General features: G+C 36.2%; 1 protein-coding gene across 3 annotated transcripts; it reads right to left on the bottom strand.

Annotated features, from left to right (window-relative positions):
• On the bottom strand, positions 1-27,990 carry LOC100247470 (uncharacterized). 3 transcript variants are annotated; one of them, XM_002282910.5, is made up of 13 exons: positions 27,626-27,988; positions 27,232-27,379; positions 25,504-25,658; positions 20,142-20,324; positions 19,714-19,789; positions 18,157-18,234; positions 17,273-17,358; positions 15,439-15,512; positions 14,489-14,534; positions 2,492-2,601; positions 1,951-2,125; positions 623-703; positions 283-398 (listed from the first exon to the last, which is right to left on the bottom strand). In XM_002282910.5, exons 1-12 carry the CDS (start codon positions 27,884-27,886, stop codon positions 629-631), a joined length of 1,467 nt encoding a protein of 488 aa, XP_002282946.1. In that variant the 5' UTR covers positions 27,887-27,988; the 3' UTR covers positions 283-398; positions 623-628. The 3 variants fall into 3 exon arrangements, with proteins under 3 accessions (XP_010645055.1, XP_059594395.1, XP_002282946.1); XM_010646753.3 differs by lacking the exon at positions 623-703 and having other exon boundaries at positions 1-398; positions 27,626-27,989; XM_059738412.1 differs by lacking the exons at positions 623-703; positions 2,492-2,601; positions 14,489-14,534 and having other exon boundaries at positions 1-398; positions 27,626-27,990.
• Positions 27,991-27,992: the final 2 nt, after the last annotated feature.

Raw genomic sequence — 27,992 nt, 5'->3', positions numbered from 1 at the left:
TTTAGGGCAATCATAATTAACTTTCTTGATGATGCACACTTTCCTATTAGTTCATATTCCTTTGTAGCACAAGGATAGCTAGACCGTTGCAAAAGCATAAGTATTGCCATTATTACAACATAATATCTCTCCTAGAAGGAAAGATAATTAATTTTTCAAACATAATTAAAAGGTATCCTGATCTGAATGTTATTCACTCTTTAGCTGCTAGACTTATTTGAACCCATGTTTTTAATCGAGTACAACACAGCAAAGCCAGCCACCCCTATAGCAATAATCATTTTGGTTATTCTTAGCTTCTGATCCTTTAATGGAAAACCACTGTTGAGGTATGCCCATATCCATCGGGATAGGAAATGCAGCCTGCAAGTTTTCTGGAACTTATGAATAGAAAATTCCTACAGGTACAAGGCAAAAAGCTTTAGGTCAGTCAGCCCCACATGAAATGAAAAACATAAATTACAAGCACCTAATTATTCTCAGCAAAACGATACTCTTTTATATATAAAGAAGATACAGAAATTATTTGATCATATTTGCCTATGACATATACATTCTCTGAGGAAAAATGCCAGGAAAGTGGTCCGCCCTAAAAAAATGTAGGTGGTGAACGTGCAAGTACCTTCCCTCACTTGGGATCATGTTTACCCACTTGTTCAGCAAATGAAACCCAGCTACAATTGAAAGTTTCCAAAGAGAAGTCCTGGACACTCTCAGAGGGACAGTTAGAAGTTGACATAGATAAGGAATGTGTCATTAACATGTATGCCTCCACTTCAACAAAATAAGAGTAGATGTGACCAATCTGATAGGGCAATTTCTACTTATTTGAAAGTGGCGATTTCAGAGTCTAAAGACCCTTCAATTATTTTGAGACAAGGGCATGTCACTACAAAACTTCTTAAGAAAAATCTATAGAGCAGGCAAATATTATTTTAAGGTGGCCTCCGCTATGATTGGATTGCCAAGCAAGGTGGTCAATAAGCATTTCATAACAAACAATGTTTTTACAGTTCCACACAAAACATTTAGATATAAGACTTTAAATTTTCACGAAAATATGACAGAACATGACCAAAACCTCCTTTCCTGAGGCATAAGAAATTACAGTAATGGCCATAACAAGGCTATGTGGAGGTAACTTTGTTTTGATAAATCTTATGAAATAAAACTGACCTCTCAATTGTATTTCATGAGAAAAACACCCTTTATCAAGGACATGTAATGTGTAACAAAAAATCAGATTTGTCAATAGCTTTTGTAGCTTTACCCTGCTTGCTTTCTATTATGGTACCAGATGTCTGCTTGTTTTTTTTTTTTATTAACTACAGTGGTTGAGATGTAAATGTAAAATTCAAATAACCTACTTCAGGGTTCGTCCTTATTTTACATGTGAAATCACATTTGCAAATTATTGCCAAACATTGATTCAGAAAACAATATATTGAAAATCACTCCTTTGACATATTTAAATGCAATACTTCTAGTCACACTTCTCTTAGGATCTGTTAGGATAAGCAGTTCAGTAGTACACATTTAAATGTAATTTCTTGAAGGGAGAAACTTGAAAATGGGAAAAATGGCTAGTTAATATCTTTGTTATTCTTTAGGCAGGTTCTTCCTTAAATAAATTTTGCATCACTAGTATTGTATAAAGTTTATATAGTTTTTGTTTGAACACCCTGATTATTTACATGTCTCTAGTTATATATAATATTGGTCAGGCTAAATACCTGTTCCATTCTGGGGAATTAACCCCATTTTTCTCTTCAACAATTTTCAAAATTGCAAACAACTTATCCATAGTCTCTTTCCAAACGAGTCTTTTATGATGTGACTGCACAGGTGTCACATGTGCCACCATCTCTCTAGCATTTAGAAATGGAAACAAAGATTTGTATGCATGCTAATATGCCTTGACAGATTACCCATGGCATAAGCAAATTCTACCTTTGGTAATTTATCTTGACAGGCCAGATGATCCACGTGAAGCCTCACATTTGATGCAGCAGGAATCCAGAAACTGCGATCAACATTAGCATATGTATATGCAACAATGTCAAACAGTGATTGCGCTCCATTTTCTATGGCTTTTAAGATGGTTGACTCCCTATTTCTTCGATTCCTGGAAGTAAGAACGATGATGCATTAATTGTTTGATCATTGTTTATCATATCACGTATGATTAGATGCAAGAAGACCAAGTTATATTGAAACTGTAAATGCTGGGCCTGACTTCAATGGTTGGTAAACAAACATAAATGTTGTAAACCAATTATTTATGAGCTAAAACAACTAGCTAATCAACCTTGTTAGTATAATGTTTCTTGGGCATTGAGAATTAAAAGAAATCCCAGGCAAATTCCTCAAATGAATTATTCTCTAAGATGATGTGATAGGTGAATCTCCTATGATCAATTAAGCCAAAAGTGAGATCAAAAGAGATACTTTGTACTGTGATGGGAAGGGAGGAAAGAGAGCTGTTTCATACTTGAGATACTGACAAAGCATGTGCTTTGGCCACATATTAACTCTCCCATGCATGGGGACTAAAATATGTGGGGAGAGCTCCAAAAACTTGTAAGTTGTTTGGAAGTATTCCTGCATTAACAATTGAATTTTTGCAAAATCTGAGATTGTTGAAAATATAAACTACGTCTAAAAGCATGCATAGGCTCAAATGATATCACAGAAGAAAATACTCCATTGTATTCTTCACCATATGATTAATTATATGCTTTATTGTTATGCAAAGTAATTTTGCCTTCTGCCATTTTTATAAACAGGGATTATACAAATTTCTAAGACAAATGTTAAGAAATTATTTCCTAAACTATGTTAGATATGACAATTGCTAGAATTATTCCACTTGATGATTTAAAAGTCCAGAAAACACACCACTTCCCTCCACCCAGCCATCTGACTACCTACTTATGTAAAGAGTGATTTTGGAACTTTTTACCCTGATCTCCTCTCAACATTCTTGAAAGGGAGGAAGAGGCGGTGAGCACCACAAAGTAGCACTGAACCAATCTATTTGATCATTTTATTTCCATGTCTTTACCCATCTATTTGATCATTACTTTCCATATTTTTACAATGTCAGCATCAGTTTTTGGAGTCATCTAGTTGTGTGGAAAGAAATAATATTGTGCAGGGTAGAAAAGTGCATCCCAATGACAAAATCTGCTCCTCATAGTGGCTCCTCCTTGTTTATTATTTAGCCTCACTAATTTGGGTTTTTTTTCATTCATAACCAAAATTTAGAAGACAGTTCTAACCAATCATGCGCACCTTCATCAGCATTTCCATGTTGACTATTATTTAGCCTCACTAATTTAGTTTTATTTGTTCCTGTTAATGTCACTTATTTATTGATTGATGTGCTATTTCATCTTAAGGATTTTCTGAGTCTGAAGTAATTTCTTCAAAATATTTGTCTTCTCATTCACTTTTAGTTTCATTGATGAAGGTGGCCATTAATTCCTGCTTAAGCCCTTCATCATTGATTTCATTAATCTTGGCTTTTGAAGTGCATTTATTACTATTATGCCCCCTTTTGCCACATTTGTAACAAATTAGCACTTGTTTGGGTCTCTAAATTCTTTTAACCTTTTGTAGAGGCTTATTGGGTTTTTGAGAAAAAAAAAATAATGAAAATTCCTTTTTATAAGGAGTAGACCTATTACTTTTGGATTGATTTTCAACTGTTAGGGCACTATAGCCATATTGTTGGCAAAAGTCTCCCATAGCTTTAGACTTGTCTGGCTTTTCTTTTCTTAATTGCTTTTAGATTTTTTTCCAATTGCAAATATCAAGACTAACTTTAATATTTTCTGAGGCTATGGAATCGTTCCTCCATATTCAAGGAAAAATTCTTCGAATATGTATACTTTCACATGGAATTCTTCCTCCATGCCTTTCTCAGAGCTTAATTTTGACTCTTTCTACAACTAACATGGGAATCCCGTCAATGAATCTCTATTTCCAATAATCAGGGTTACAGTTGGCTCTTGCGAAAACCTTGGTGAAGAAACCATCTTTGTACCATTTAAAATGAGACATGGTTGGACATTTTAAATTATTTAGCTGATCATAGCTTATACCTAGATGCACATTAGCATCTCCAATAAAATGTTTTATAATATAATAAATCAGCTTATTTACTGCATCTTTCTCAATCCAAAGCTTTTGCTCTATTTGCCCAGTCATATCTATGACAGATATGAATGTGGTTTTTACTATAAAAAAAAATTTCCATTCAATATTGCTCCGTGAGGATATGATTCCACCATCCTTGAAGATTACCTACAAACCCTAATACTATTGTTCCCACCGTGCTTCTATTTGAATTCCCATTAAGCTTTGATGCCTGAGCATAAATGAGTGTTTGTTTTAAGACTATGATAATTTGATACTCTATTAGACCATTTATAGGGGATCTCTTTTTAACCGCAGATTTACAAGAGAGAGACAAGGACGATAAGCCCTTTTTTGCTTTCCTACTGAATCTTACTGATAGACGATGGCTGAAGATAAGATTCACCAACCATTTGTTAGAGCTGTTCATCTAAATTGATTGCCTCAGCTTCTTGGAGGACATTGACCTGTGTTGTTTTTCCTTTATCAGCAATGTCTTATTTTTCTATTCTTTTTATTAACTATACCAGAAGCTCGCCATTCTCCTTTTTCAGCTTATACTTTCTTCTTTTGATTTCAGGCAAAGGTTTTAGAAAAGCAAGTTTCACTTCTATGTGTGAAGAAAAAGAGCAGTTTGGCGGCTAGCTCCGATTTGCTTATTTTGGTGTATTTGGGGAGAGTGCAACCAAAGGATCTTTGAAGACGAAGAATTGTCGGACCAAAGGCTAAGGATTCTCTTTTTCAGATCCCTTGTGGAGTGGTCCAAACAGTTGCTAGATTTGGAGATCCCCTCTCATCTGAATTTTCTGGAGTCTCTTTATTGTGGCTAGCCTTGCTCTTTTCTAGGTTTCTTCTTTCCTTTTTGGTGCCTGGGTTGTTTTTTTGTGTATACTTCCTGTATACGTTGGGTGCGCCCCCTTTTTTTGGCACTTCTTAATACAAGCTTTTGTCTAGAAAAAAAAAAGAACCTACTTCGGACATGGACATATTGTGTTGGATTCTTAGGCTATCAGCGGCTTACTAGCCTTTAAGAGACTTTCAATCCTTGATAATTGTCTGCCTAAGGATAGAATTTTTTTTTTTTTTTTTTTTTTGTGTGATAGGTAAAAGAAATTTATTAAAAGCCAAAGAGGCTAAAGAAAGGGTATACACAGAGTATACCAAGATACAAAGGTGCAAAAGGCATAAGGACAAACAAGTCTGACCCTTACTTGATAGCTAACCAATCTACAAAATCTATCAAAGAGAAAGTGTGTTCCTCTATATACACCCTAACCCAATCCACAAAAGTGTACAAAAAAATGGATTTAATTTCTTGGTCATTCCTCTCAACCTCATCGAAGGTCTTCCTATTCCTTTCTTTCCAAATGGTCCACATCAAGTAAAGGAGGGCAGCTCTCCAAGCTTTCTCCCTTTTCTTGCCCACAAAGGAACCATGCCATCCTAGGAGGTTCCTTCTCACAGAGTAGTGCATCACCCATTGCACCCCAAAAAGGAAGAAGATCATAAGCCATAACATTTTGGCCTTCTCACAAAACAAAAGAAGATGATCTATGGTTTCCTCCTCATTTTTACACAAATAGCACCTGTTGGGGATGCTCCATCCAAATCTCTTCATTTGGTCGATGGTGAGCAGCCTACTCCAAGCCGCCTCCCAACCAAAGAAGCTAGCCCTAATTAGAACCCAAGGTGTCCAAATAGTTCTAGCTGGGAAGGGAAGTCTAATGCCCCTTGAGAGTCAGCTACAAAAAGACTTAACTGAAAAGATTCCATTCTTGTTCTCTTTCCATTGGAACAAATCATCCACACCTCTTCTAATAGTCAAAGGATGAAGTTTGTTTAACAAGTTTTTTACTTCCCCCACCTCCCAATCATTTAGGTGTCTATTAAAACGAAGCCCCCAGCTACTCCCAACTCCATCTTCCTCCCAAGCCTCAGTAACCCAGCCTTCTTTGTTGATGGATAGATTAAACAAAATAGGGAAAGCATCTTCCAGAGATTGATTTTCATACCACAAGTCCTTCCAAAACTTCACTTTAGTACTTCCCCCACCTCCCAATCATTTAGGTGTCTATTAAAACGAAGCCCCCAGCTACTCCCAACTCCATCTTCCTCCCAAGCCTCAGCAACCCAGCCTTCTTTGTTGATGGATAAATTAAACAAAATGGGGAAAGCATCTTCCAGAGATTGATTTTCATACCACAAGTCCTTCCAAAACTTCACTCTAGTGTCCTTCCCTACGATGAAGCGGGAGTGAGTTCAAAAGTTCTCCCAACCATTTTTTATGGTCTTCCAAACCCCCACCCCATAACAGTCTCTTACACCTTTGGAGCACCATCCCCCATCTTGAAGGTCGTACTTTCTAGAGATAATTTGCTTCCATAGGGACTCGTTCTCATTAGCAAATCTCCACAACCACTTCCCAAGAAGGGCCTTGTTAAAAATAGCTAAACTGCGAATGCCCAAGCCTCCATCCTTTTTAGCGGCACAAATAACCTTCCAACTCACCAAGTGAGGTCTATTCTCTAAGGCGCCTCCGCCCCATAAGAAATCCCTTTGGATCTTTTCAAGCCTTGTACACACTCTCTTGGGAATAAAAAAGAGAGAAAGAAAGTAGGTTAGGAGGCTAGAGAGGGTGCTTTTTAACAAGGTAAGTCGGCCACCTTTGGAGAGGTATTGCATTTTCCAAAGAGACAACCTTTTCCTGAATCTTTCTTCCACTACATCCCACACCCTAGTGGATTTGTAAGGGGCTCCAAGGGGGAAACCCAGGTAGGAGGTAGGTAAACTCCCAATCTTACATCCCAAGACCGAGGCAAGAGTCTCCATAAGAATGTCTTCCCCCACTGGGATGGCCTCAGTTTTGCTCAAATTAACTTTTAATCTTGAAATCGCCTCAAACCACATGAATGTCCAACTAAGATAATGTAACTGATCTGCATCGGCATCACAGAAAATCAAGGTGTCATTGGCAAACAAAAGATGGGACACAATCAGCCCCTCTCTTTCTCTTCCTCCCACTTTGAAACTGGAAATAAAACCCTCATTTCTTACACTTGACAATAGTTGGCTAAGAGCTTCCATGGCAAAAAGGAAAAGATAGGAGGAAAGAGGGTCGCCCTGTCTCAATCCCCTAGAGCTACGAAAGAAGCCCGCAGGGCTCCCATTGATGAGAATCGAGAAGGTAGCCGTAGAGCAGCACCATTTCATCCAATTAATCCATCTATGCCCAAATCCCATCTTGGTCATCACATCCACAAAAAAGTCCCAATTGACATGGTCGAAAGCCTTCTCAATATCCATCTTAAGAAGGAGGCCCGACGTGTTGTCTTTCAATCTAAAATCAAGGGTCTCGCTAGCAATTAGAACAACGTCTAGAATCTGTCTCCCATTCACTTTAATTTCATCAATAGAAGAGACAGACACCTCATTCACTCTAATTTTAGACAGAAAATTCCTCCTTGCTCTAGCATTGGCCATTTTGTGGAAATACTTGGTATTTTTATCACCTTCTCTTAACCAGATTTCTCTTGACTTCTGTCTCCAAGAAGTTTATTCCAAAAGAGCCCATTTCTTATAGTCCTCAAGAGCCAGATTTTTAGCCTCCGCTTCTCCAGGAGAAAGAGAGTTCTCATTCTCCTTGGTCTCCCAACGCTGCAGGCAGGAGAAGGCCTCTACTCTATTGAATGAGACGTTGCCTACCACCTCCTTGTTTAGCACTTTGAGTTTCTCAGCAATGCAGTGGCTGTTATAGCCTTCAACAGAATAACCATTCCACCAGCTTCTTACTAGGTCTTTGAAACCATCAATTTTCAGCCACATATTTTCAAAACGAAAGGGGGTTTTGCCTGAAGAGAAGTCTCCAACTTCTAGGACTATGGGACTGTGATTAGAAACCAGACGAGGAAGGGCAAATTGTGTGATGGCAGAAAAGTGGTCCTCCCATTGGTCCGAAATCAGGAAGCGGTCCAATCTAGAAACAACTTGAGAATTCAAACCCCCTATCCAAGTGAAAGGACCTCCAGCCAGGGGAAAATCCCTCAACCCCAACTCCCCTATCATCTCTGAAAATCTCCTCATTTCAGCTGTGAGTCTAGGGGCATTCCTTCTTTCTTCTGGGAATCTTATAGCATTAAAGTCCCCTCCTATGCACCAAGGGTCCTCCCAAAGGCCACAAATGGCTCCTAACTCCTCTCAAAAATCTTCCTTCTCGCTACCAATCACTGGCCCGTACACTCCATAGAAAATCCAAGAGAAATCATCAGCACAATTTCTAAAACGGACAAAGATGGAGTACCCCACCCCCCCACCCCCACTTTCAACCTCCAAATTCTCCAAGACTCTATTGTCCCAAAAGAGAAGGAGGTCTCCTGCCGCACCCCTAGCATCCACTAAAGCCCAATTAAGAAATCTTCCTACTCCCACATTTTTTACCATTTGCAGAGACATTTCTTTCACCTTTGTCTCCAAAAGGCAAACCAAATCTGATTTCTAATTCCTCACCACACCCTTGATCAACTTTCTTTTCTCAAAATCATTAAGTCCTCAAACATTCCAACAGAGAATTTTAATTCTCATTAATCAACTGGAATCAATTCTCATGAGCTCTGACCAGATTTTTTAGTTATCCCTGATGTCCCCCCACAACTAACTGAGCATTCCAATCTTTTTAACTCTCTTTCGAAACGGGTGGTGCAAGATTTTTTCTTCTTCCGTCTCTTGCAAAGGGTGCTACTTCCAGTTCTCAGCTTCAATTTCTTAAGCAAGGCCAGAATTTCGACTTCATGTCCTTCGACAAGCATTCCCAAGACTTTACTAAAGTGAAATAGTTTGGAAAGCTCCTCTTCCGACCATCCTTCTTCACAAGAGGGAACAACCGACAGATCTCTCTGCGTCGCCACATTTTTTTCCATATCAGGACTTGGGGTTTCAGTCAGAAGCACTATCGACCCATCTCTGAGCATCATGGACAGAGGATTTAGCGATGCTTCCGCCTCCCTTAGCATCGATTCCACAAGACCAGAGAAGGATCCCATTTCCCTCTCAAACCCCTATCCCATAATGGAGTAGAAGAAGATGATGACTCCCCTCTCAAGGAGATCGAAGGTAAAGAAAGCTTACCTTGAGGATTGTGTGCTTCGACGGGGGGGAACTCAGCTACAGGCGGTGATGCTTCCATCTGAGGGGTCCCAACGGTGGCAGGAGTCGATGCAGGGGTTCCTTTCCTCAGACACGGCAAGCAACTAGGGCTTTCTTGCCCTAAGTCGTTGGAAGGGACAGGGACAATGGGCTTAAAAGGGTTCCCCAGAAAGACAAAGACGTGGGCCTTCCCCAGGCCCAGGCCCAAAGGTATTGACACAAAACGAGCCCGATTAGGCCTTGGCATCTAGACGCTAGCCCATCTCCACTTCGCAAGCATAGGAAAGGGAAGCAACTGCAACGCTCTTGTCCGAGGCAGGGGCACCACTCCCCAAGACTGGCGGGGGCAGCTTTTCAGGCTGCGAAGAGGCTCAAGAAGAAGGTAGAGTGCCCATGCTCCCCTCAAAGCGTGAAGGGGCCACCTCGTCTTCCCTAAGCTTCCTTGCACCGAACCCGCGGGAGGGGAGCATAGTGGAGATGCAAGGCTCTTTTTCCCACCAGAGTTGCAGAGCGAAACAAGAGGGGCCAGCAACTACCTGCAGCGAACTTGGGTGCTGCCAATCTCTGGTTTCGATGAGGACTCTGGCCCACTTGAGGTTTCGGCGCTCGGCTGTGTTTTCATCCACAACCACAAATCTCCCACAAGAGTCTCCAAACCTCTTGAAGAGTCTTCTTCCCCAAAGATGCAGAGGGAGGCCCAAAATTTTGACTAACACAAGGCGCGCTCCCCCTCCGTCTCCCTTCAAACATCCAAATCTATGGCTTCCATTTTTCTAGGCAGAAACTTCTTCCTCTGAAGCGTCTCGCCCCTGATTTAGACACCCTCTCTGCTTCATCCGCAAATTCAAACTCCAAAAGCAAAAGATTTTCTCTCACGTTAGACAGCCAAAGATTCCCTTCCAAGAACCAAGAGTTTTTCGCCCACGATCCGAAGGAAACGAGGTCAAGGAGGTGGCCAGAGTCTCCCTGCCAAATGCCCACCAGACACCTGCCCAGTAGCTCCTCATTTCTATCGAGTATTTCTTTCTCAATTTCTAGCCAGACGGCATCACGAAGCGCAGAGCAATCCCGAAGAAATGATGTGTCTCTGTCCAATTGGTTTTTTTTTTTCCACACTTCTGCTAGGCGAAGCTTGAGATGGATTGGGGTTTTCCAACAAAGCTCCTTTCCACTGAAGGGGAGAGACTCCCAAACTTCTCAATTTGCTAACGAGAATTTTCCAGCCTCCGACAAGCCCTCTTCCTTCAGGGAAAGCTAAAAAGAATCTTTTGTTCTCCGCATCTCTTACAACACAAAACAAGAATCTCCCTGCTCTATTACTACAGAGTTCCAGACTGTAGTTTCTATCTCCTTCTGACCAAAACTTTCTGAAATGAAATCTTTCTTTTAGCTCACAACATGACCCAACCTCTTCTAGCAGCAGAGACAAACCTTTCCCTCCGAATCTAATCCATGAAGAGAACTTGGGACCTCTTTCACAGATCTTCCCACGCACTTTTCCTTTGTACTCCTCTATGCTAATCTCAAACGTCTTCAACTCAACACCAAACCAACACTTAACCCCAGGGGAAGTTACCGGCATTGTTCCTTCAGCGTCCACCCAAACATGTATTTGCAGCATGTGAAACCGAATGACTAGTTTTTCTTCAATTACGTCACTTCAACTTCACAGAAAATATTCTAATAATACCAATATATAGATTTGTATAATTATTTTACTCAATAACATGATTATTGAGTCTACCGTTGCTGCATTGGCAAACCTCATTGGATACCAATTTGTGGGGCACTGCTCTACAACAACTTGTGATTTCAATGGTAGTGGGAGGCAAACAGACTGAAGAAATCACTTTAAACCTATTATTTTCAGTTTCTGTAACGTTTAAGCTAGTAGCTCTTTGAACATTTGGATAAACTTTATTGCTAGTCTGAAATAGCTTTTCTAAGAACCAGAAGAAGCCATAATGCTCCTTCATTTTGTACATTTTATGTATTGATTAAAGATAATTTTCATTTTAGTGGAGGGTCTTAATGCAGAATTTCTTAAAGAAATAATTTTCTTGTGTATTGGAGATGATCCTCTATACCTGCTATAGAAACAATTTGTTTGTTTTTAGAGGAGAGTCTTCATGTAGAAAATGAGCAAAATAAGTTTGTCATAGTAAAAGGAATCAGCAATATCTAAACTTCAAAAGTAAAACACTACATAAAATCAAACAATGATTTATGCCAAACTGCCCTTCAGTTTTTAATGCAGCCATCATTGAACCTAAGATGAGGCTAATTGACTCATCTGCAAATGGACAAGAACCTTCTTTATTTAATGAAAGAAAAAGGTAAAGGTTTAAGTAATCAAGAGTATAAAGAAAAGATGTTATTTGCCCTATCTGACAATCAGTCCACATCTGGATCCACAGTAAATTTAGATGACATCTATGGTGGAGATTTTTCTCAAGTTCTTGTTATCCGAAAGAACCTTTAAAGCAAAATTTGCTTTGTTAGAATTCACATGGTCTTTTTTTATAAGCAAAGAGTGGATAAAATATATAAAGCGCCAAAAGGACTCACCAAAGTACATGGGACATATACAAATAGCACCTAGAAGCATGAAAAACAAGAAAAGAACACTAGAAACAACATCCTATCTTAACAAAATCCTTACCACTCTACAAAATCAAATACAGACAGAGAATCTGTCTCTATGTACATCTTTACCCAAATAAACAAATTTCTAAGAAAGGAAGTCTTCAAAAATTGAGTTGAATGCTCCTCATTATGGGTCATGATTCCTTTCCTTTCAAACCCTCCAAAAAATACATAAAGGAGTTGTTCTCCAAATCATGTTACATTTCTTTCCCATAAAAGAATGGTGTCACCCAAAAAGAGCCTCCTTAACAATAGTAGTTTGTACCCAATGGATACCGAACAGATCAAACAACAACTACCAAAGGATCCTAACCTTCAAACAATGGAGGAGAGTGTGATCTATGGATTCTTCCTCTTCTTTGCAAAGAAAACATCTATTGACCAAAGACCATCCTCTTTTTTGAAGTTGATCTATAGTCAAAACCTTTCCCATAGTAGCCTCCCATGCAAAAAAGTTAACTTTAGACGGCACCCACAAATTCCAAACTACACTTTTTGAAAATGAAATCAAAACTCCTAGTTCCAATGTAGCATATAAATGCTTAACAGAGAACTTATTGTTGCTCAAGTTCATCCACACCATCCTGTCTTCCTCCGCACACCTTTCCTTGCAACCTTGAAAATAAATCCTCAACTTCAACCACTTCCCAATCATTCAAAGGTCTTGAGAAACAAGGATTCCAATGACCTCTCTCCCATGTCTCTTTTGAAACAGTTAGGGCATATAAAGAAAGAAAGGAAACACACAATGGCTCATCCCCACACCATTTATCCTTTCAAAACTTCACCCTCCTCCCATTACCTACCACAAAGGAAGAACTACAAACGAAAATGTTCCACTCCTTCCTTATAGATTTCCAAAGCCCAACTCCATACCCATCCCTAATTTCACAGGACCACCCCACCCCCTCTTCCTTAGACAAATAAGATAAGGATTGCCTTTGGTGCAGTTCAACTTTATTCACGTGAAGTTGGACAACTCTACCAAAGTATTACAGCTCATATAAAATAGGACAAAATTCATGTTGATTCTTCCTTTATCTTATCATCTTGGTAGACCCCCATAATTATTGTATTCTCTCTATATAAAGGGAGGTTGGTTGTTGAAGGAACATCACATTTCTTAGTTTTCATTTGAGTGCTTCAAAAGTTCAGCATAAGTGTCTGAGTGTTTGGAATGTTTGAGTGTCTTAATGTTCTTAGTGTGAGCTTGTATCAACCTTTTTTTCAGCTTGAATGTAAGATATTTCTTCTATCTTTTATTTTCTCTTTGTTTTTATATATTTTGTTTATACATCCATATCTTGAATTTCTATGTTGAATATCTAATATCTGTGTGAGAATGGTATCAAAGCCATTTAAGAAGAGATAATATCTTGGATTAGATAAGAGTAACACTATGGACTTCAACACTTAAAACACAATAAATAAATATATAGGTCTCAAAAAAAAAAAAGTTATAGTAGTTCTTTTTGTTTCTTGTTATCTTCATATTTTTCTTGTTAGAATTGTTAATTTGGGATGAGGATTTTAATATTCATATTCTTAATAAAAAAAAAAGGCATTAATTTCACAAAATGAATGAAAATATTTAACTATGTTTTGTTCAAGTCACAAAAAAAAATGTTTAGAAAGCCTAAGTTCTAATGTTTTCCTTCAAAAAAAGGAAAAAGAAGTAAGATTAATCTTAATCCAAAAAATAATTTTTCAGATAATTATGCAACCATGATAAACAAAAGCAGGAATGAAAAGTATGGATGATAGTTTCAAAATGCATAGGTAATTATAAATTATTATGACTCCAATTCCCAGATCATGAGAATGCTAGGACTCCATAACCCATGCTTTGTGGGTTTGTACATACTAAACATGGGAATGCTAGGAATAGGAATCATTACAATCTCATTCTCATTCTTGCATTCTACGAACCAAATATGAACTTAATAAAGAACCAAAAAAGAAAAAACAATCCTAATTTTCATTTGTCAGATTATAAATGTGAGTTCCAGCCCTAGAAAAAGACCCTGGATTATTAATCAATAGCAAATGGAAATACTCTTCTTTTAACTAACAAAACACAAGAGTCGAGAACAAAATATTTTTCTTATTGAAAGGACTCATGTAACCAATCTCAAGTAGATTAAGGCTTATTTGAGTTAAAATTTACTTATAGGCATTCAAAATCTAATGTTCATAGGAATACCACCAAGGAAGCATCTAGCTGCAACTGCAAATTTGGCCAGAGTGTGGTTAAAGTAATAAAATAGTAATATAATTTTTTAGGCCAGTTGGTTTTGGGTCTCTTTCTTTTTTTAGCCTTTCTAGTGGTGGGTGTATAGGTTTGTATACCTTGAGTCACTTTTTTGGCATCTCTTTATTTATGAAATTATCTTTACTTATCAAAAAAAAAAATAGTAATATAATACTGATGTAGAATGCTGAAATATCAAGAGAGAGCATATATGGAATTTTGTGACAAAGCAACAATTCCAGTTCATACTAACATTCTATAATTAGAACTTGGAAAAGTTACGAAGTCATTAGAACTGTGAAGTACACTTACAGTCATATTTCCACCAGAAGTAACGTCCAAAATGGCACTTCCATGACTGAAAGAAACCTGCAGACTCATTAGCAGAGTAGTTTCTGGAAGAAAAGAAGAAAGAGAGAGAACATGCCTAGAATAATGAATAAGAATTGAAAAAAGAAGATAAAGGTAAAAAAGGTGAAAAACTAACCAAAATTCCTTGACTTTCTTTTTCCTAAATTTTTTGCTAAAGGTAAAAAAAAAAGGTGAGAAACTAGCCACAATTCCTTGACTGACATTTTTTTATCTAAACCTTTTCCCAAAACTACGAAGACTTAAAAATCGACCCAATTTGTACAATGCATTCATTGTCCTAAATGATAAAAACTTCAACTATTTAATAGATGATGCACACAAAATTTTGTCATCACACCATATTGGATTCATAATTTTAAGAACATGTGAAACATGAGCATGAGGCTCAAACAAAAAGTCCCAGACCCCATAAGCCTCATACTCGATGGATTGAGGAGATTGAGGTTCCCATGAGGCACATGCTACACGCCTTAAATTTTGCCTTATGCCTAGATTGCCTTATACATTAACCAGAACAAATTTCAGGCCCAAAACAAAGACTTCAAAATAAGTTCATTTCTTCTTCTAACCGAAGGTTTTTAGTTCCTTTTAAGGAATGCCCAAACAAAATTTAATTCATAAGCTTAGGTTTATAGAGAATTATTTCAAGCAATAACTTGTATGCAATAATCCATTAGCTTATGTGCAAAACAGTTATTATTTTACATATCCATGCATTTCCCAATTTTTGCCCTTTCCCCTTGTTTTGCTCAGTTTGATGCACTACTAATTTGTAGGCTGACTGAACTCAGTGTCAGAATGGGATATAGTCCCTTGCCCTTCATATAGTTATAGAGATAAGAATGCTACTTGATATATCATACAAAGTCTCTTCCTCTACAGAATCTTACCCCACACAGTGATCTCCAACAATCAATGAGTTAGTCTTGATATGAAGCAATGCCATGTGGCCATCTGTATGCCCCTGGATTAGGAAAAAAAGTTAGATTCAACAACAAAGAAGTATTTCAACCCTCAAATAAGATACAAATTTCATACGTGTGAAGGCAAATAATCCAAAAGATACCCATTGCCATATGTCAGCTTATTTATTGGAATATTTTACATGAATTGTGGAGTCATCTTTTACCATCCTACATGAAATCTCCAATTTATAGTACTCTAAATATATGTACACCTGAAATACCATGCATGAAAAGCGTCATATCTTCCAGACGTGCTTTCTAGACACCCCCTACATTCACTTGCTCCTACCAGTCAATCCCATTGGATAAGCTTTACCTATCTTTTGGGATTTCGTTTATGCCACAAATCCACACAATTTAAAAGCATGTTCTTGTTTATTTGTGAACTATTACTCTTCTCCTGCTACTTACATCCATATTCTTGTCAGTCATTCACCTGCTCCCATAGAATTTTCAGCCTACATTAGAGCACACTTGGACATGCAAAGCCAACCAGAGCATCTGGCATTCAAGCTCAGCTTGGGTGCAGAATTTTTGCCCTAGCTCAGGCTTGGATCAAGCTTCAATGGACAAGACCAAGCTCAGGCTCAACTAGGCTTGTTAAACAGGTAACTATCATGTTAAAGAATGGATAATGCAATGATCACATGAATAAGCCAAGAACTTCTTGTTCTAGGGTAACAACAGCACCATGAAACTTTCACAGATAATTCATTTGTATTTTATTATAAAGCAAGCTGCCTGTTACCTGCTTGGTGTGCACATGGAATAACATTATTAGGGCACTCATGCTTATAAGAAGGCGGAGTCACAGTTGGTAACAAAACACATGAGGTCATTCAAACTGACTATGAGGTCACTCAAGCTCAGCTTGCTTTCCAGACAAGCTGATAACCCTGATAGGTGCTCCCACTTGTTTAGTTCATTGAAGAAGCTCAAATGAGTGGAGATGAAGCTAAGTTCAAGCTACTCAAATTGTTTTACATATCTACTCTCCAAACTATTGCCTTCATCGATCTGCTTTGTACATCACTAAACCACCTCAGTTGGCTCTGGCTCATTTTTCTCACTCATTGGAATTTATTAGGTTTCTTATGTATTAATATATTCCCTTTCAATTTAATTAGGCAGACCAATCACAAAAAAGCTTGGAGGTTTGATGCACATTTTCAATCCATCAACCCAGCTGTAGTCCATGAGAAAGATCCCTCCTTCAGATTTCCCTCCAACTGTCACCAAATCAATGAAAGCACTAGAGATGTTAGGGAGGGGGGGGGGGAGGAGGGGAATTTCAGACTAAGTGGGACCATGGTTCAAAATCTTGCACAATTTCTAGTCAATCTCACAAAAACTCTCCCACTGAACAAATAATATTAGAGCTATAGACTTCTATGATATTTCAGTCAAAACCTCAAGACTACAAGCCACTTCCATTTTTAAGATTATATGCAGCTAAATTCAACCTACAGTTTCCAACAATAGGTTTGTAATCCAATTTGTCACCTTGGATCCAAAAATACCTATGTTCTTGCAGAATCAAATCAAGAGGGGGGTGAAAGTCATGAAACCTACATTTGGAGGTATCAAATCCCTTACTCATACAATTCAAAATATATGTTTTCTTTTCGAATTTTCATCCATGATATACATCATCACTTAAACTTCTAACAACAAAGTATTAAAGTATCTGAAGTAGAACATGATTTCTTCATGCCAGAACTATATATTTGAAAGGAACAATAATGACAATGTAAAATACCGGAGCAAAAATGACATGCAACCGCTGACCACCAATGCAAATTTCTTCATTGCCTGAAACTGAGGTATAGCCAAGGGACCAGTCACCTGGAATCATATAATATCACAGTAAGTTAACCGATAAAAGTTAGATGAACTTGATGAAAGAGATTTCTCTTTTTTGTTCCAGCAAAAACAAATAAAGCCTAAAACAATAATGTCTCTGTAAAGCAATAATTTAGAGTCACCCATAAATTCTTCAACTAGAAGGTTGTAATATACCAAATAACACTTGCAGTTTTAAACATTTATAGCATCATCAGTATCATGTCAGGTATTGAATGATGCATCCCGTTCTAAGCTGAAACAATAATGTCCAATGTCAGCACTAGATTCTAAATCATTGCTTAGATTGATTTCCAAGAAACCGAAACATTTTATTTTAAGCTCAAGAAGACATTCTAGAGGAGTTCAAAAAAGCTTATGACTTAAAAAATAGTTTAATATGGGAGCAATGAGACTGCTGCTTCTTGTGGAAGTCTTTTTAGGCTTAAGCTTGAAGTCATCTAATGTTTACTGAAATTCTCATATACCAATATTGCCCTCTTTTAAAATTATGGCTTTGGCTTCAGCTTCATCTTCTAACTAACAGCAAAATCAAGAAAGTTGTCACAAACGAGCATTAATTATACATACAATAAAATGCTACTTCCATCACATGTACTTAAGACAAATTGAGAAAAAAGAGAACTTGATATTTGTAACCATCATTCAATAGATGATATATTTATATCAAAAATGCCAATTCATCATATGAATTAGGAAACCCAAACAACAAATCGTAAAAAGGTATATCATCTCAGCCATATTATAAAGAATGGAGACCCAAATGGGAACAATCATGACCTTTTCCAATGCGACACATGGTATTTTTATGTGCCAAGAGAGTGGCATCAGGATTGTACTTTTGGATGATTGAAAGACCTGAATCAAACATCAAACAGAAGATTATAGCCAATATATAACTTGTTCAAATAAATAAAATGCATAAATTAAATCTTTGGAAGACAATTACAGCAATGGTGTTACAATGAGAGGGAAAAAGAGAAAAGGAAGTGATATTTTGAATATTTTATAATTTAAGAACGGAAATTGAAATTTTAGTAGTTCATTTCTCTCCTTGTGTTCTGTCATGTGGCAGTATCAAGTGGTAATGAAGACCATCATAATATGAAAATTGTCAACTTCTGTGAGAATAACAAGTGAGCTTTCATTGCTTATGAAACAAGATTCTATGAGTTAAAATGAGGAGAATTCCATGCTGTGTAAAATACAGAGATGTCCCAGATGTCTGAGGGGAACATAACTCCTCACCTCCAGAGTGCCTTCAGACCATTTGTGTGTTTATGAATAAATTTACATGTATTTTTAAGTGTATTAGAAGTATTCTTAAGTTCAATTGGCGTAATACCAATAGTACATAACAATGGCATTCTCAGCCTTTCCTTGCCAATATGTGTCAACCTACTTATGTGAAATTACCTTCATACACAGGATGGTAGGAGTGTATTTCTGACTCGGTCGGCAAACAGTTGAGAGAAAGATCAACCTTTGAACTGCTGGAATTATACGCAAAGTGGAAGCAAGAGCAGGAAAAATCCTCATATGGATACTGGAAGGATTATAGCAGTATGAAGCAGACAAAGCCCTGAAACTAAAGAGAAAGGCTATGGAACTTCCTTTCATGCAATAGAGAACTCTACAAAGAATATTTTACGAGTGTAGGGCCAGAGGATTAAGACCAGAATAGCATTTATCTGGCAATTACCAGAATAGAAGAGCAGAAAACAGAGCAGAGGTTCAATGTGGAAGGGACTGTTTCCAAGTTTACTTCAACAGGCTGGATTTAAATAATTTCAGAGAATGCTGCAATCATTAATTAAAAAACATACTGACAATCAAGAACATTGTAGATCCTTTAATCATTTTATACATATAAAAAGAATTTTTGTAGACATTTTTCTCTTCTTTTGATAGGTAACATTTTTTCCCTGATGGGAATCCATTCTAAATTTAAACTAATCGAACAGTAATCGGTGGTCAACCTTCAGCAGCAACAAGCAACAGCAATCTCCAGTTTTCACTGCTCAGCCAGCCTGTCCAGTGCAGTTCTCCAAAAACTCCTAGATCTACCTTCTAACTTATGAGTGATCTACATTCATAACCCAGTAGGGGCAAACAGCTTTGTTAGCCCCCAGGTAAGCAAAACTAAACTACATCCCACTATAGTGATCAAATATTAAATCATCCAAATAAATTTAATATATACAAAGGTTAAAATAAATAAATGAATAAAATAGCAAATGAACAAATGCAAAGTAAAATAAATAAATAAATAAGAGAGAGAGAGAGAGAGAGAGAGAGAAAACATCTCTTAGTTTCAATTCAAATACTTAAACTTACCATCAACATGATCATGGTGGTGATGGGTAACAAACACAACCAACTTTCTTGGCAAAGCAGCAATAATTCCCCCAAGCTGATTACATGAAGATCAGTGTAAGAATGGCATAGAACTAACAAAAGAAGATAATGAAAAATTAATACATATCAAAATTTTGAGATTAAATAGCAGAAAATGAAAAATATTGATTCCTAATTTATATTTATTATTTAAATATAAAAATAAATAAATAAATAATTCAAAAAAAAAAAAAAGAAGGAGAAGAAGAAGAAGAAGAAGCAATTCTTAGTCAGGGAGATGCAGGAGTACTCCACAGATTCATGACGTGACTAAGGCCTTTAAGGGAGTGAGTCTATTTCCATATTAAAAAGAATGCTCAAAAAGAAAATTATTTGTCAAGGGCATCAACAGAAAAGCTCAATATTACCTCTTTATGGAATTCAGATCGGCATCCTGGATCCACGATCAGTGCATCTCCGTAAGCAACAAAATTATTATCTCCACAGTCATTGGGGAGATTATGTGGTGCAAATACAACTAAGTTTGTGGTGTGAAATGGCTTGCCAGTTCTACTTCCCATAGGCACAAGTACAACACCAGGAGGGTACTCCTAAAAATGACAACATTAGTTCAGCATTAGAATATTGACCAGACGCAATGTGCAACAACTATATAATCTCAATGATTCTTTTAAAACAGAGAAGAAACTTAAATATTATGTTTCGGTAATACCATCAAATGTAGACAACAGCAGCTGAATAAGTATGGGAAAGACACTTGTACATATGAGAAAGTACTCAAACACTAAAGACTCAAGGCATGTGTTGCAAGCAACTTCAGGAATGAGAACTTCTAATTAAGCTTTTACAACTAAATGGTACATCATGTTTATGTTGTTTCCTAACTAAAAGGAAAAGAAGTTCACAAATATACAACTGGGTTTTAAGCAGAAAATAATAAAAGGGGTTATCAAGGGTAAAACAAATGCTGTTCCGAGCAACCCAAAACCTGGCAATAATCCCAAAGTCAAAAGATTTGACCCTAACAATTTAAGTGTCCACCTGATAGTCAAAGAGTCAACCTAATATTTAATCATTATTTTTTGTCAAGAATAAACTAATTTATTAATATGAATTTTTAAGTACAAATGAATGACGAGAAATCCTTTCAAAGTATACAAAAGTTGATAAAAAAATATAAAAGAGAATGAATTTCTTGAATTTATTTTAGCTTTTTAATGTATTGCTCTCTTGCCTATCAAAAAACAAAATCTTGAAAAGAACAAGAAGACAAGAATATATCATGAATATGAACAAGTTGGAGCAGCTCTACACTCTCAAGGGGTTAAAAATCCCCTATAAAAGAAGCTTGCTGCCTGGCTCCTTGTTTTGCTAGTTGATCGATTGCATGATTAGAAAAACAAGGAGACAAAGAGAAAGAAGAATCCTAGCTATTAACAATATCTAGAATTTGGTGGAGCCACCAAATGAATGACGAGAAATCCTTTCAAAGTATACAAAAGTTGATAAAAAAATATAAAAGAGAATGAATTTCTTGAATTTATTTTAGCTTTTTAATGTATTGCTCTCTTGCCTATCAAAAAACAAAATCTTGAAAAGAACAAGAAGACAAGAATATATCATGAATATGAACAAGTTGGAGCAGCTCTACACTCTCAAGGGGTTAAAAATCCCCTATAAAAGAAGCTTGCTGCCTGGCTCCTTGTTTTGCTAGTTGATCGATTGCATGATTAGAAAAACAAGGAGACAAAGAGAAAGAAGAATCCTAGCTATTAACAATATCTAGAATTTGGTGGAGCCACCAAATGAATGACGAGAAATCCTTTCAAAGTATACAAAAGTTGATAAAAAAATATAAAAGAGAATGAATTTCTTGAATTTATTTTAGCTTTTTAATGTATTGCTCTCTTGCCTATCAAAAAACAAAATCTTGAAAAGAACAAGAAGACAAGAATATATCATGAATATGAACAAGTTGGAGCAGCTCTACACTCTCAAGGGGTTAAAAATCCCCTATAAAAGAAGCTTGCTGCCTGGCTCCTTGTTTTGCTAGTTGATCGATTGCATGATTAGAAAAACAAGGAGACAAAGAGAAAGAAGAATCCTAGCTATTAACAATATCTAGAATTTGGTGGAGCCACCAAATGAATGACGAGAAATCCTTTCAAAGTATACAAAAGTTGATAAAAAAATATAAAAGAGAATGAATTTCTTGAATTTATTTTAGCTTTTTAATGTATTGCTCTCTTGCCTATCAAAAAACAAAATCTTGAAAAGAACAAGAAGACAAGAATATATCATGAATATGAACAAGTTGGAGCAGCTCTACACTCTCAAGGGGTTAAAAATCCCCTATAAAAGAAGCTTGCTGCCTGGCTCCTTGTTTTGCTAGTTGATCGATTGCATGATTAGAAAAACAAGGAGACAAAGAGAAAGAAGAATCCTAGCTATTAACAATATCTAGAATTTGGTGGAGCCACCAAATGAATGACGAGAAATCCTTTCAAAGTATACAAAAGTTGATAAAAAAATATAAAAGAGAATGAATTTCTTGAATTTATTTTAGCTTTTTAATGTATTGCTCTCTTGCCTATCAAAAAACAAAATCTTGAAAAGAACAAGAAGACAAGAATATATCATGAATATGAACAAGTTGGAGCAGCTCTACACTCTCAAGGGGTTAAAAATCCCCTATAAAAGAAGCTTGCTGCCTGGCTCCTTGTTTTGCTAGTTGATCGATTGCATGATTAGAAAAACAAGGAGACAAAGAGAAAGAAGAATCCTAGCTATTAACAATATCTAGAATTTGGTGGAGCCACCAATCATTCTTCCAAGAACCTCTCTCCTATTTAGATACCTAAGATATCACAAAGCCAAAAATTACTTCCACCATAAGTTAAAAAGACAAGGAGCCGTAACTTGTAGCAAACAATCGAAAAGAGCTAAAATCTCTATCTCGATGGTGAATCCTTTCCAACCAGTTCTAAAATAGATTGCAAGACTGTACCACTATGATCTCGAGTCACACCTCCAATCCCCAACTAACTTGGGTTACTCAAAGCACATGCATCAAAATTGAACTTAATGAAACTATTGAAGGCAAACTCCATATTGGAAACAACTATCCATCCAACCTCATTGACTTGCATATCGAGTTCCAATCAAGTTTTAAAACACTTAGATAAGAATCCTCAAAAACTGCAATAGTAGAGGCCCAAAAAAAGGGAATAAAAATAAATCAAGTAACAGTCTCCAAAGTCCTACATTTTCTTGAAAAAAAAAATCATTTATGTTTTAACCATCCAAATCAATATGAGATAAGCAATTTGTCTCTTTCCAGCAAAATTGATTAACATTTAATCAATTGTTCCTTGCTTAGTTAACTCGTTTGTGGCATAATTAGTTAACCAACTAACCTAGGAGAAGGAGCATTCCAACTCACTAGCATTATCTAGAATTTTGCAATTAATGTTGATCAAGGCAGAAATAAGGCTAGCTATAATACTCCATTCTTAGTGAATGTAGAGCATATTACTGCTTTTTATAGAAGTTTTGAAAGTAAGGTTTGAAAGTAAGGTAGTGATGCATGGTAGAAATGTGGATTTTTCTAAACTTAGATATTTTGGGTTTGATGGTTGGTTTCACGGATGAAAATTTTGGGACATATCGCCGAAATTTCGGATGCCAGCAGCCTTTGGTAGATATATATGCCAAATATTTCGATAGGGCAATATTTCCACAAGACCGGCAATTTTTTGTCGATTTATCACCAATAGAGCAATATTTTCCAGATATTTCGGGTCATGTGCCAATAAATCGATGTCACATCATCAATGTTGATCTTCTATTTTTTTTTCCAAAATTCCCAATTTGGGCCCAGTTTCAACCCACATTACCCACCCACATGCAGCTTAGCCCACGATCCATGCAGATGTCACAAGAGAGCCGTTGCTCAATTTAAATACCCATTTTGGGTGTTGTTCAATTCCAATGTAGGATTGCATGTCAACCTTACAAAATTCAAATTATAAGTGCTTGTGGAGGCAAGGGTTTGAACCCAAGACCTCACGCTTACAAAGGAGATGTCATGCCACCCAACTTTCATTTTGATAATTAATGGGCATATGCTTATATATATTAGATTATAAACATTATATAGATTTCCTAAATATAAATATTTTAATATTTATACATTTATATTATAAATATCTCATAATATATATACATGTATACATACTATAAATTATACGTTTATAAATTAATATATGTTTTTTATGTATATAGATATCATAAATAAATTATTATCAAATTATTATAAATTAATTGATTTTAATTATTATGTTTTTTGTATAATAACTAATACAAAATAAATAAAATTATCAACATTTTAATAAAAAATACTTATACATGTATCATTATTTCTTCAATGTCATTAAATACATCCAAATTAGAGAGATGTATATAAAATATGCTTCAAGTTATGAACATTATTGTTGAATATCACAGATTATATCATACATATATCAATTTATTCAACAAAACAACCTCAATATATCTATTATTATTTCTTATATCATTTTTTGAAACTTTTTCAAATATTTCCATGAGTTTTGATCAATTTTTACCTCACCAATATTTTGTATTAAAATTTCCACCAATATTTCCTAGTATATCTCGATATATCTGTAAAATCAAAGGACCAATATATCCATAAAAACTTATATTTTCATCCTTGGTTGGTTTGAAATTTACTATGTGAGAGCCTAAAATTGCACTAGAGACCAAGTTGCCAGTTTTGTGAAAGGAAACAAAATCTTATTTTTCTCCTATTGAATTGTATAAGATCCTAGGAATTCCATTTGGGGAAGATAATGTATTTAAGTAAAATACATGGTTGGGGATTTGAGCCACTTAAGGCATGCAGGGGACTTTGTGATGACCCTAAGATGATGGACATTCTCAAGTTGCATTCTAAATACTTGTCTTCCAGAGCTATGATTTTGCACCAAATGGTTGGATATAAGATTTTGCCTAAAGCAAGATAGGAGAATGATGTTGGTCTCTTGGATGTGTTTGTTATGGATAGCATGCTGGTAGGAAAACATTTTAATCTCGAGTATAAGTACGTAATTTAACATCGTTAACTCCATCAAAAGTGTTTTTGGATGAGTTGTCAAGGTCGCCACTAGGCTAACAATTTTGATTTCACTATAGAGTTACACCTTGGTGCAAACAACAACAACAGCAGTATGACCACCCCCTGCGTGCCCCACCCCAAGAAGCCTATTTGCCCTCTTTTACCCAAATACCACTTGGGATCCCCATAGACCCTTTGAGACCTCCGTTAACCCTTTTTTGGGTCATTATTTGACCTGAACTGGCTCACATAAATGCCAAGAAACAACAATTATTGAGAAACTTAAAATTAATTAAATGCTAGGTTAAATCATTGATTGCCAGCATGGACACTCAACCCTTAGGATCAAACCTTTAGCTATGATCATGCATTGGGATTTAAGTTGCTTGAAATCTGAGTCATGACACACTTTCTATCTGAAATAGAAAAGAAAACGTAGAGATAAAGAATATAGTACAGACCCCAAATGCTACTTTAAAACTTTCAAGTCACTAGAAGTAATACTTTCATATAATTGCTCCTAATTAGACCTTTACATTGTAGCCCTAATCGTTGAGAACACATCTTGCCTTGTAGTTTTAACTAGAATTTTCACTAAAGAAGTAAAAAACACAAAGTAGAAGGTAGCAAACCTGATAACACAAAGTGGGCGGTACTTTCCACTTTGTAGATTGCATTGAGTCATTTAGAAGACCAATAACTACCAAAGGTCCCACACGACCACAACTTGGTTTCACATCTAGAAGCCAGGTCAGGCAATGTTGAATTGACATCCACTTACACGGTCCTACATAAGCATTTCCAAGATTAGTTGCATGGCCTTCCAAAGCCAAATGAGATTCAAATTTGTAAAAGGCTACATTTGCATTGCAGAAGTAGGTCGATAATCTTTCCATCAAAATAAACCAAGAGGATACATAAATTGGTCACTAGAGACAAAATTTATTGTAAATGCAATAAATAATTACTATCTTCTGCAAGTTAAGTCTTAAAAAGTACAATTTACTATATATATTACCACAAGTTCTTTACATAACAACTTATACTTCAAATTGCAAAGCACTCAGTCTTGAGCATGGCCTAATGAAAATGCACCAGCATGTATGACTGTAACCATAAATTGCTCTTTATATTACTGCAAGACTTAGCAAAAGTTTTTCTTAGTTTCAAATACAAAAATGATACATTACGTATTAATCAAAGACAAGATACTAGTATGACAGACACATAAACTGGTTAGAAATATTTATAAATTGCACCCACTGGTTGATAGAAAAACATTAAATCTGCACAAGAATGGAACAGTAAACAGCCATGTTGCACAGAGGCAATGCACCTAACAATGTCAAGAAAATACTGACAGATACAGTACTGTGACATAGCATGCTAATCAATTTTCAATTTCAAAAAACAACTATAAAATATGAATATAGTTTCACAGGATTCTAAATGGCTAATGGAAATAACAAATTTACCATGATTTACCATTGATGTTGTCAAACTTGAATTAAGTAATTTCTCTTATAAATCTTTGTATTTGAACAGCAAATAACTTAATTTATTATAGTTAATGGTATTTAATCCAGCAGTAACCAGTAAAGGCACATAAGGTATGAAATGTAAATGATCATTCATCCAACTGCCCCAATTGCCAAGGAAATGACAAATTCAATCATATGCTCTTTATCCCAAGTCAAAATATCAACTAAAATATCCTCCTACATAGCAGCTATCCATCCTGGTTTTTTAAGTTGTGGGATTAAAAGAGTTTTCATGTGATATAGAAAGGCCTACAAATTTGATAAAGTCATCACCATGAACCCCAAGAAATTATATAAGATTCCCTCCTCCTAACCAGTTTATATATTAAAGAAATTTAGAAATTTAAAAAAATAACTTTTAAAAAGATAAAAATAATTTTTTTTTAAATAAACAAAGAAGTAAACTTAGAAGATAACTACCCAATTGTTAGCATTAGAAGTTTGGAGGAAAATCTTGTTCAAGATTGTGACGACCACATATCAAACATGCCTTATTTTAAAAGCAAAACACAACTTTGTTTATGAGAGAATTACAGTAAACAACTGTGTGAAAGCCTGGAAACCTTTATGCATATGCTCATCTTAGCTTATAAAATTTGGTTATTGCCTGCAACTCTCTCTCCAACCAAAACAAAAAGGAATCAAGCATTCCCATTGCGTGAGAAAATGGGACCACCCTATGTATGTACGTTGTCCAGTCCTTTTACTAGTTGTAATGGAGAACCAAATAGGAACTTGCTAGTTTTAGCATGAATATTGTTTTCAAAAGCCCATATTCTAAGAATTACGGAAACATTATTAATGTTGGCCTGACCGAACCTTGTAAATTGTCATCCACTGATACCAGTTTCCCAGTAATGAAGACCGTATGAACTGGATCTCCTGGCCCAAATTCAGCTTCCTCCGCATACTTCCACAGACGCCACTGTACCCCACCGTGCATTCCATAACCCACTCGAGCCAAAACCTTTCAAATTGCATATATATAATAAATAAGAAAAATAAATTTAAAAAGGAAATAAAATAACATTAAAAAATAAATAAATAGTAGAATTGAGGCTGTGAAAATACATTTAGGTAAAGTCAGAGAGCTGAAAGATCCTGGTAGGGGCGAAGTTAAGTTGAATTTGTGCATAATTGAAACCAAATCGCAATTTTCCATCTCAAAAAACATATATTTTTCAGTAAATTTGAACTCGGTAATCAAAGCTACCTGATTGAGTGCCAGATTGAGATCAAATTTTGTCAAATCAATCTTGTCTAGAACGGATTCCGCGCCTTCAACAGAAACTCCACACTGCGATTCTCCTTCTAGTAAATTCAGTTGCGTGGAGGGCAAGTCCCAGAGATCAGAATCAAAGTAGGAATCATACTCTTCTTCCCCGAATTTCGGCGGCGGCGACTCTTTTACGAGAAGAAACTCGTCCTCATTTAAAGGGTTCTTGATGATCGCCGCAAGCTTGTGGATTGCCATTGAGATTCAAGTACGGAATTAGGGGATTTGGTGTTGAGGAAGAAGCGTTTGCGTCGAATCTTTTTGGGGTTTTAATTTCGTGGGAATTTAAATGTGACCGTTGAAC

This window comes from Vitis vinifera, chromosome 1, assembly GCF_030704535.1.
Source record: "Vitis vinifera cultivar Pinot Noir 40024 chromosome 1, ASM3070453v1".
NCBI lineage: Eukaryota > Viridiplantae > Streptophyta > Magnoliopsida > Vitales > Vitaceae > Vitis > Vitis vinifera.
Note: the sequence above shows the minus strand (reverse complement) of the source record. Positions and strands in the feature narration are given on the sequence as shown.

Excerpts from the sequence above, each read along its gene's own strand:
- LOC100247470 (XM_010646753.3), bottom strand. The coding sequence starts at position 27,886 with ATGGCAATCCACAAGCTTGCGGCGATCATCAAGAACCCTTTAAATGAG. Across the intron at positions 19,790-20,141 it reads GATCTGAATTCCATAAAGAG|CTTGGGGGAATTATTGCTGC; the intron begins GTAATATTGAGC and ends TCATGTAATCAG. Across the intron at positions 14,535-15,438 it reads GTTGGAGATCACTGTGTGGG|TCATGGAAGTGCCATTTTGG; the intron begins GTAAGATTCTGT and ends GGTTTCTTTCAG.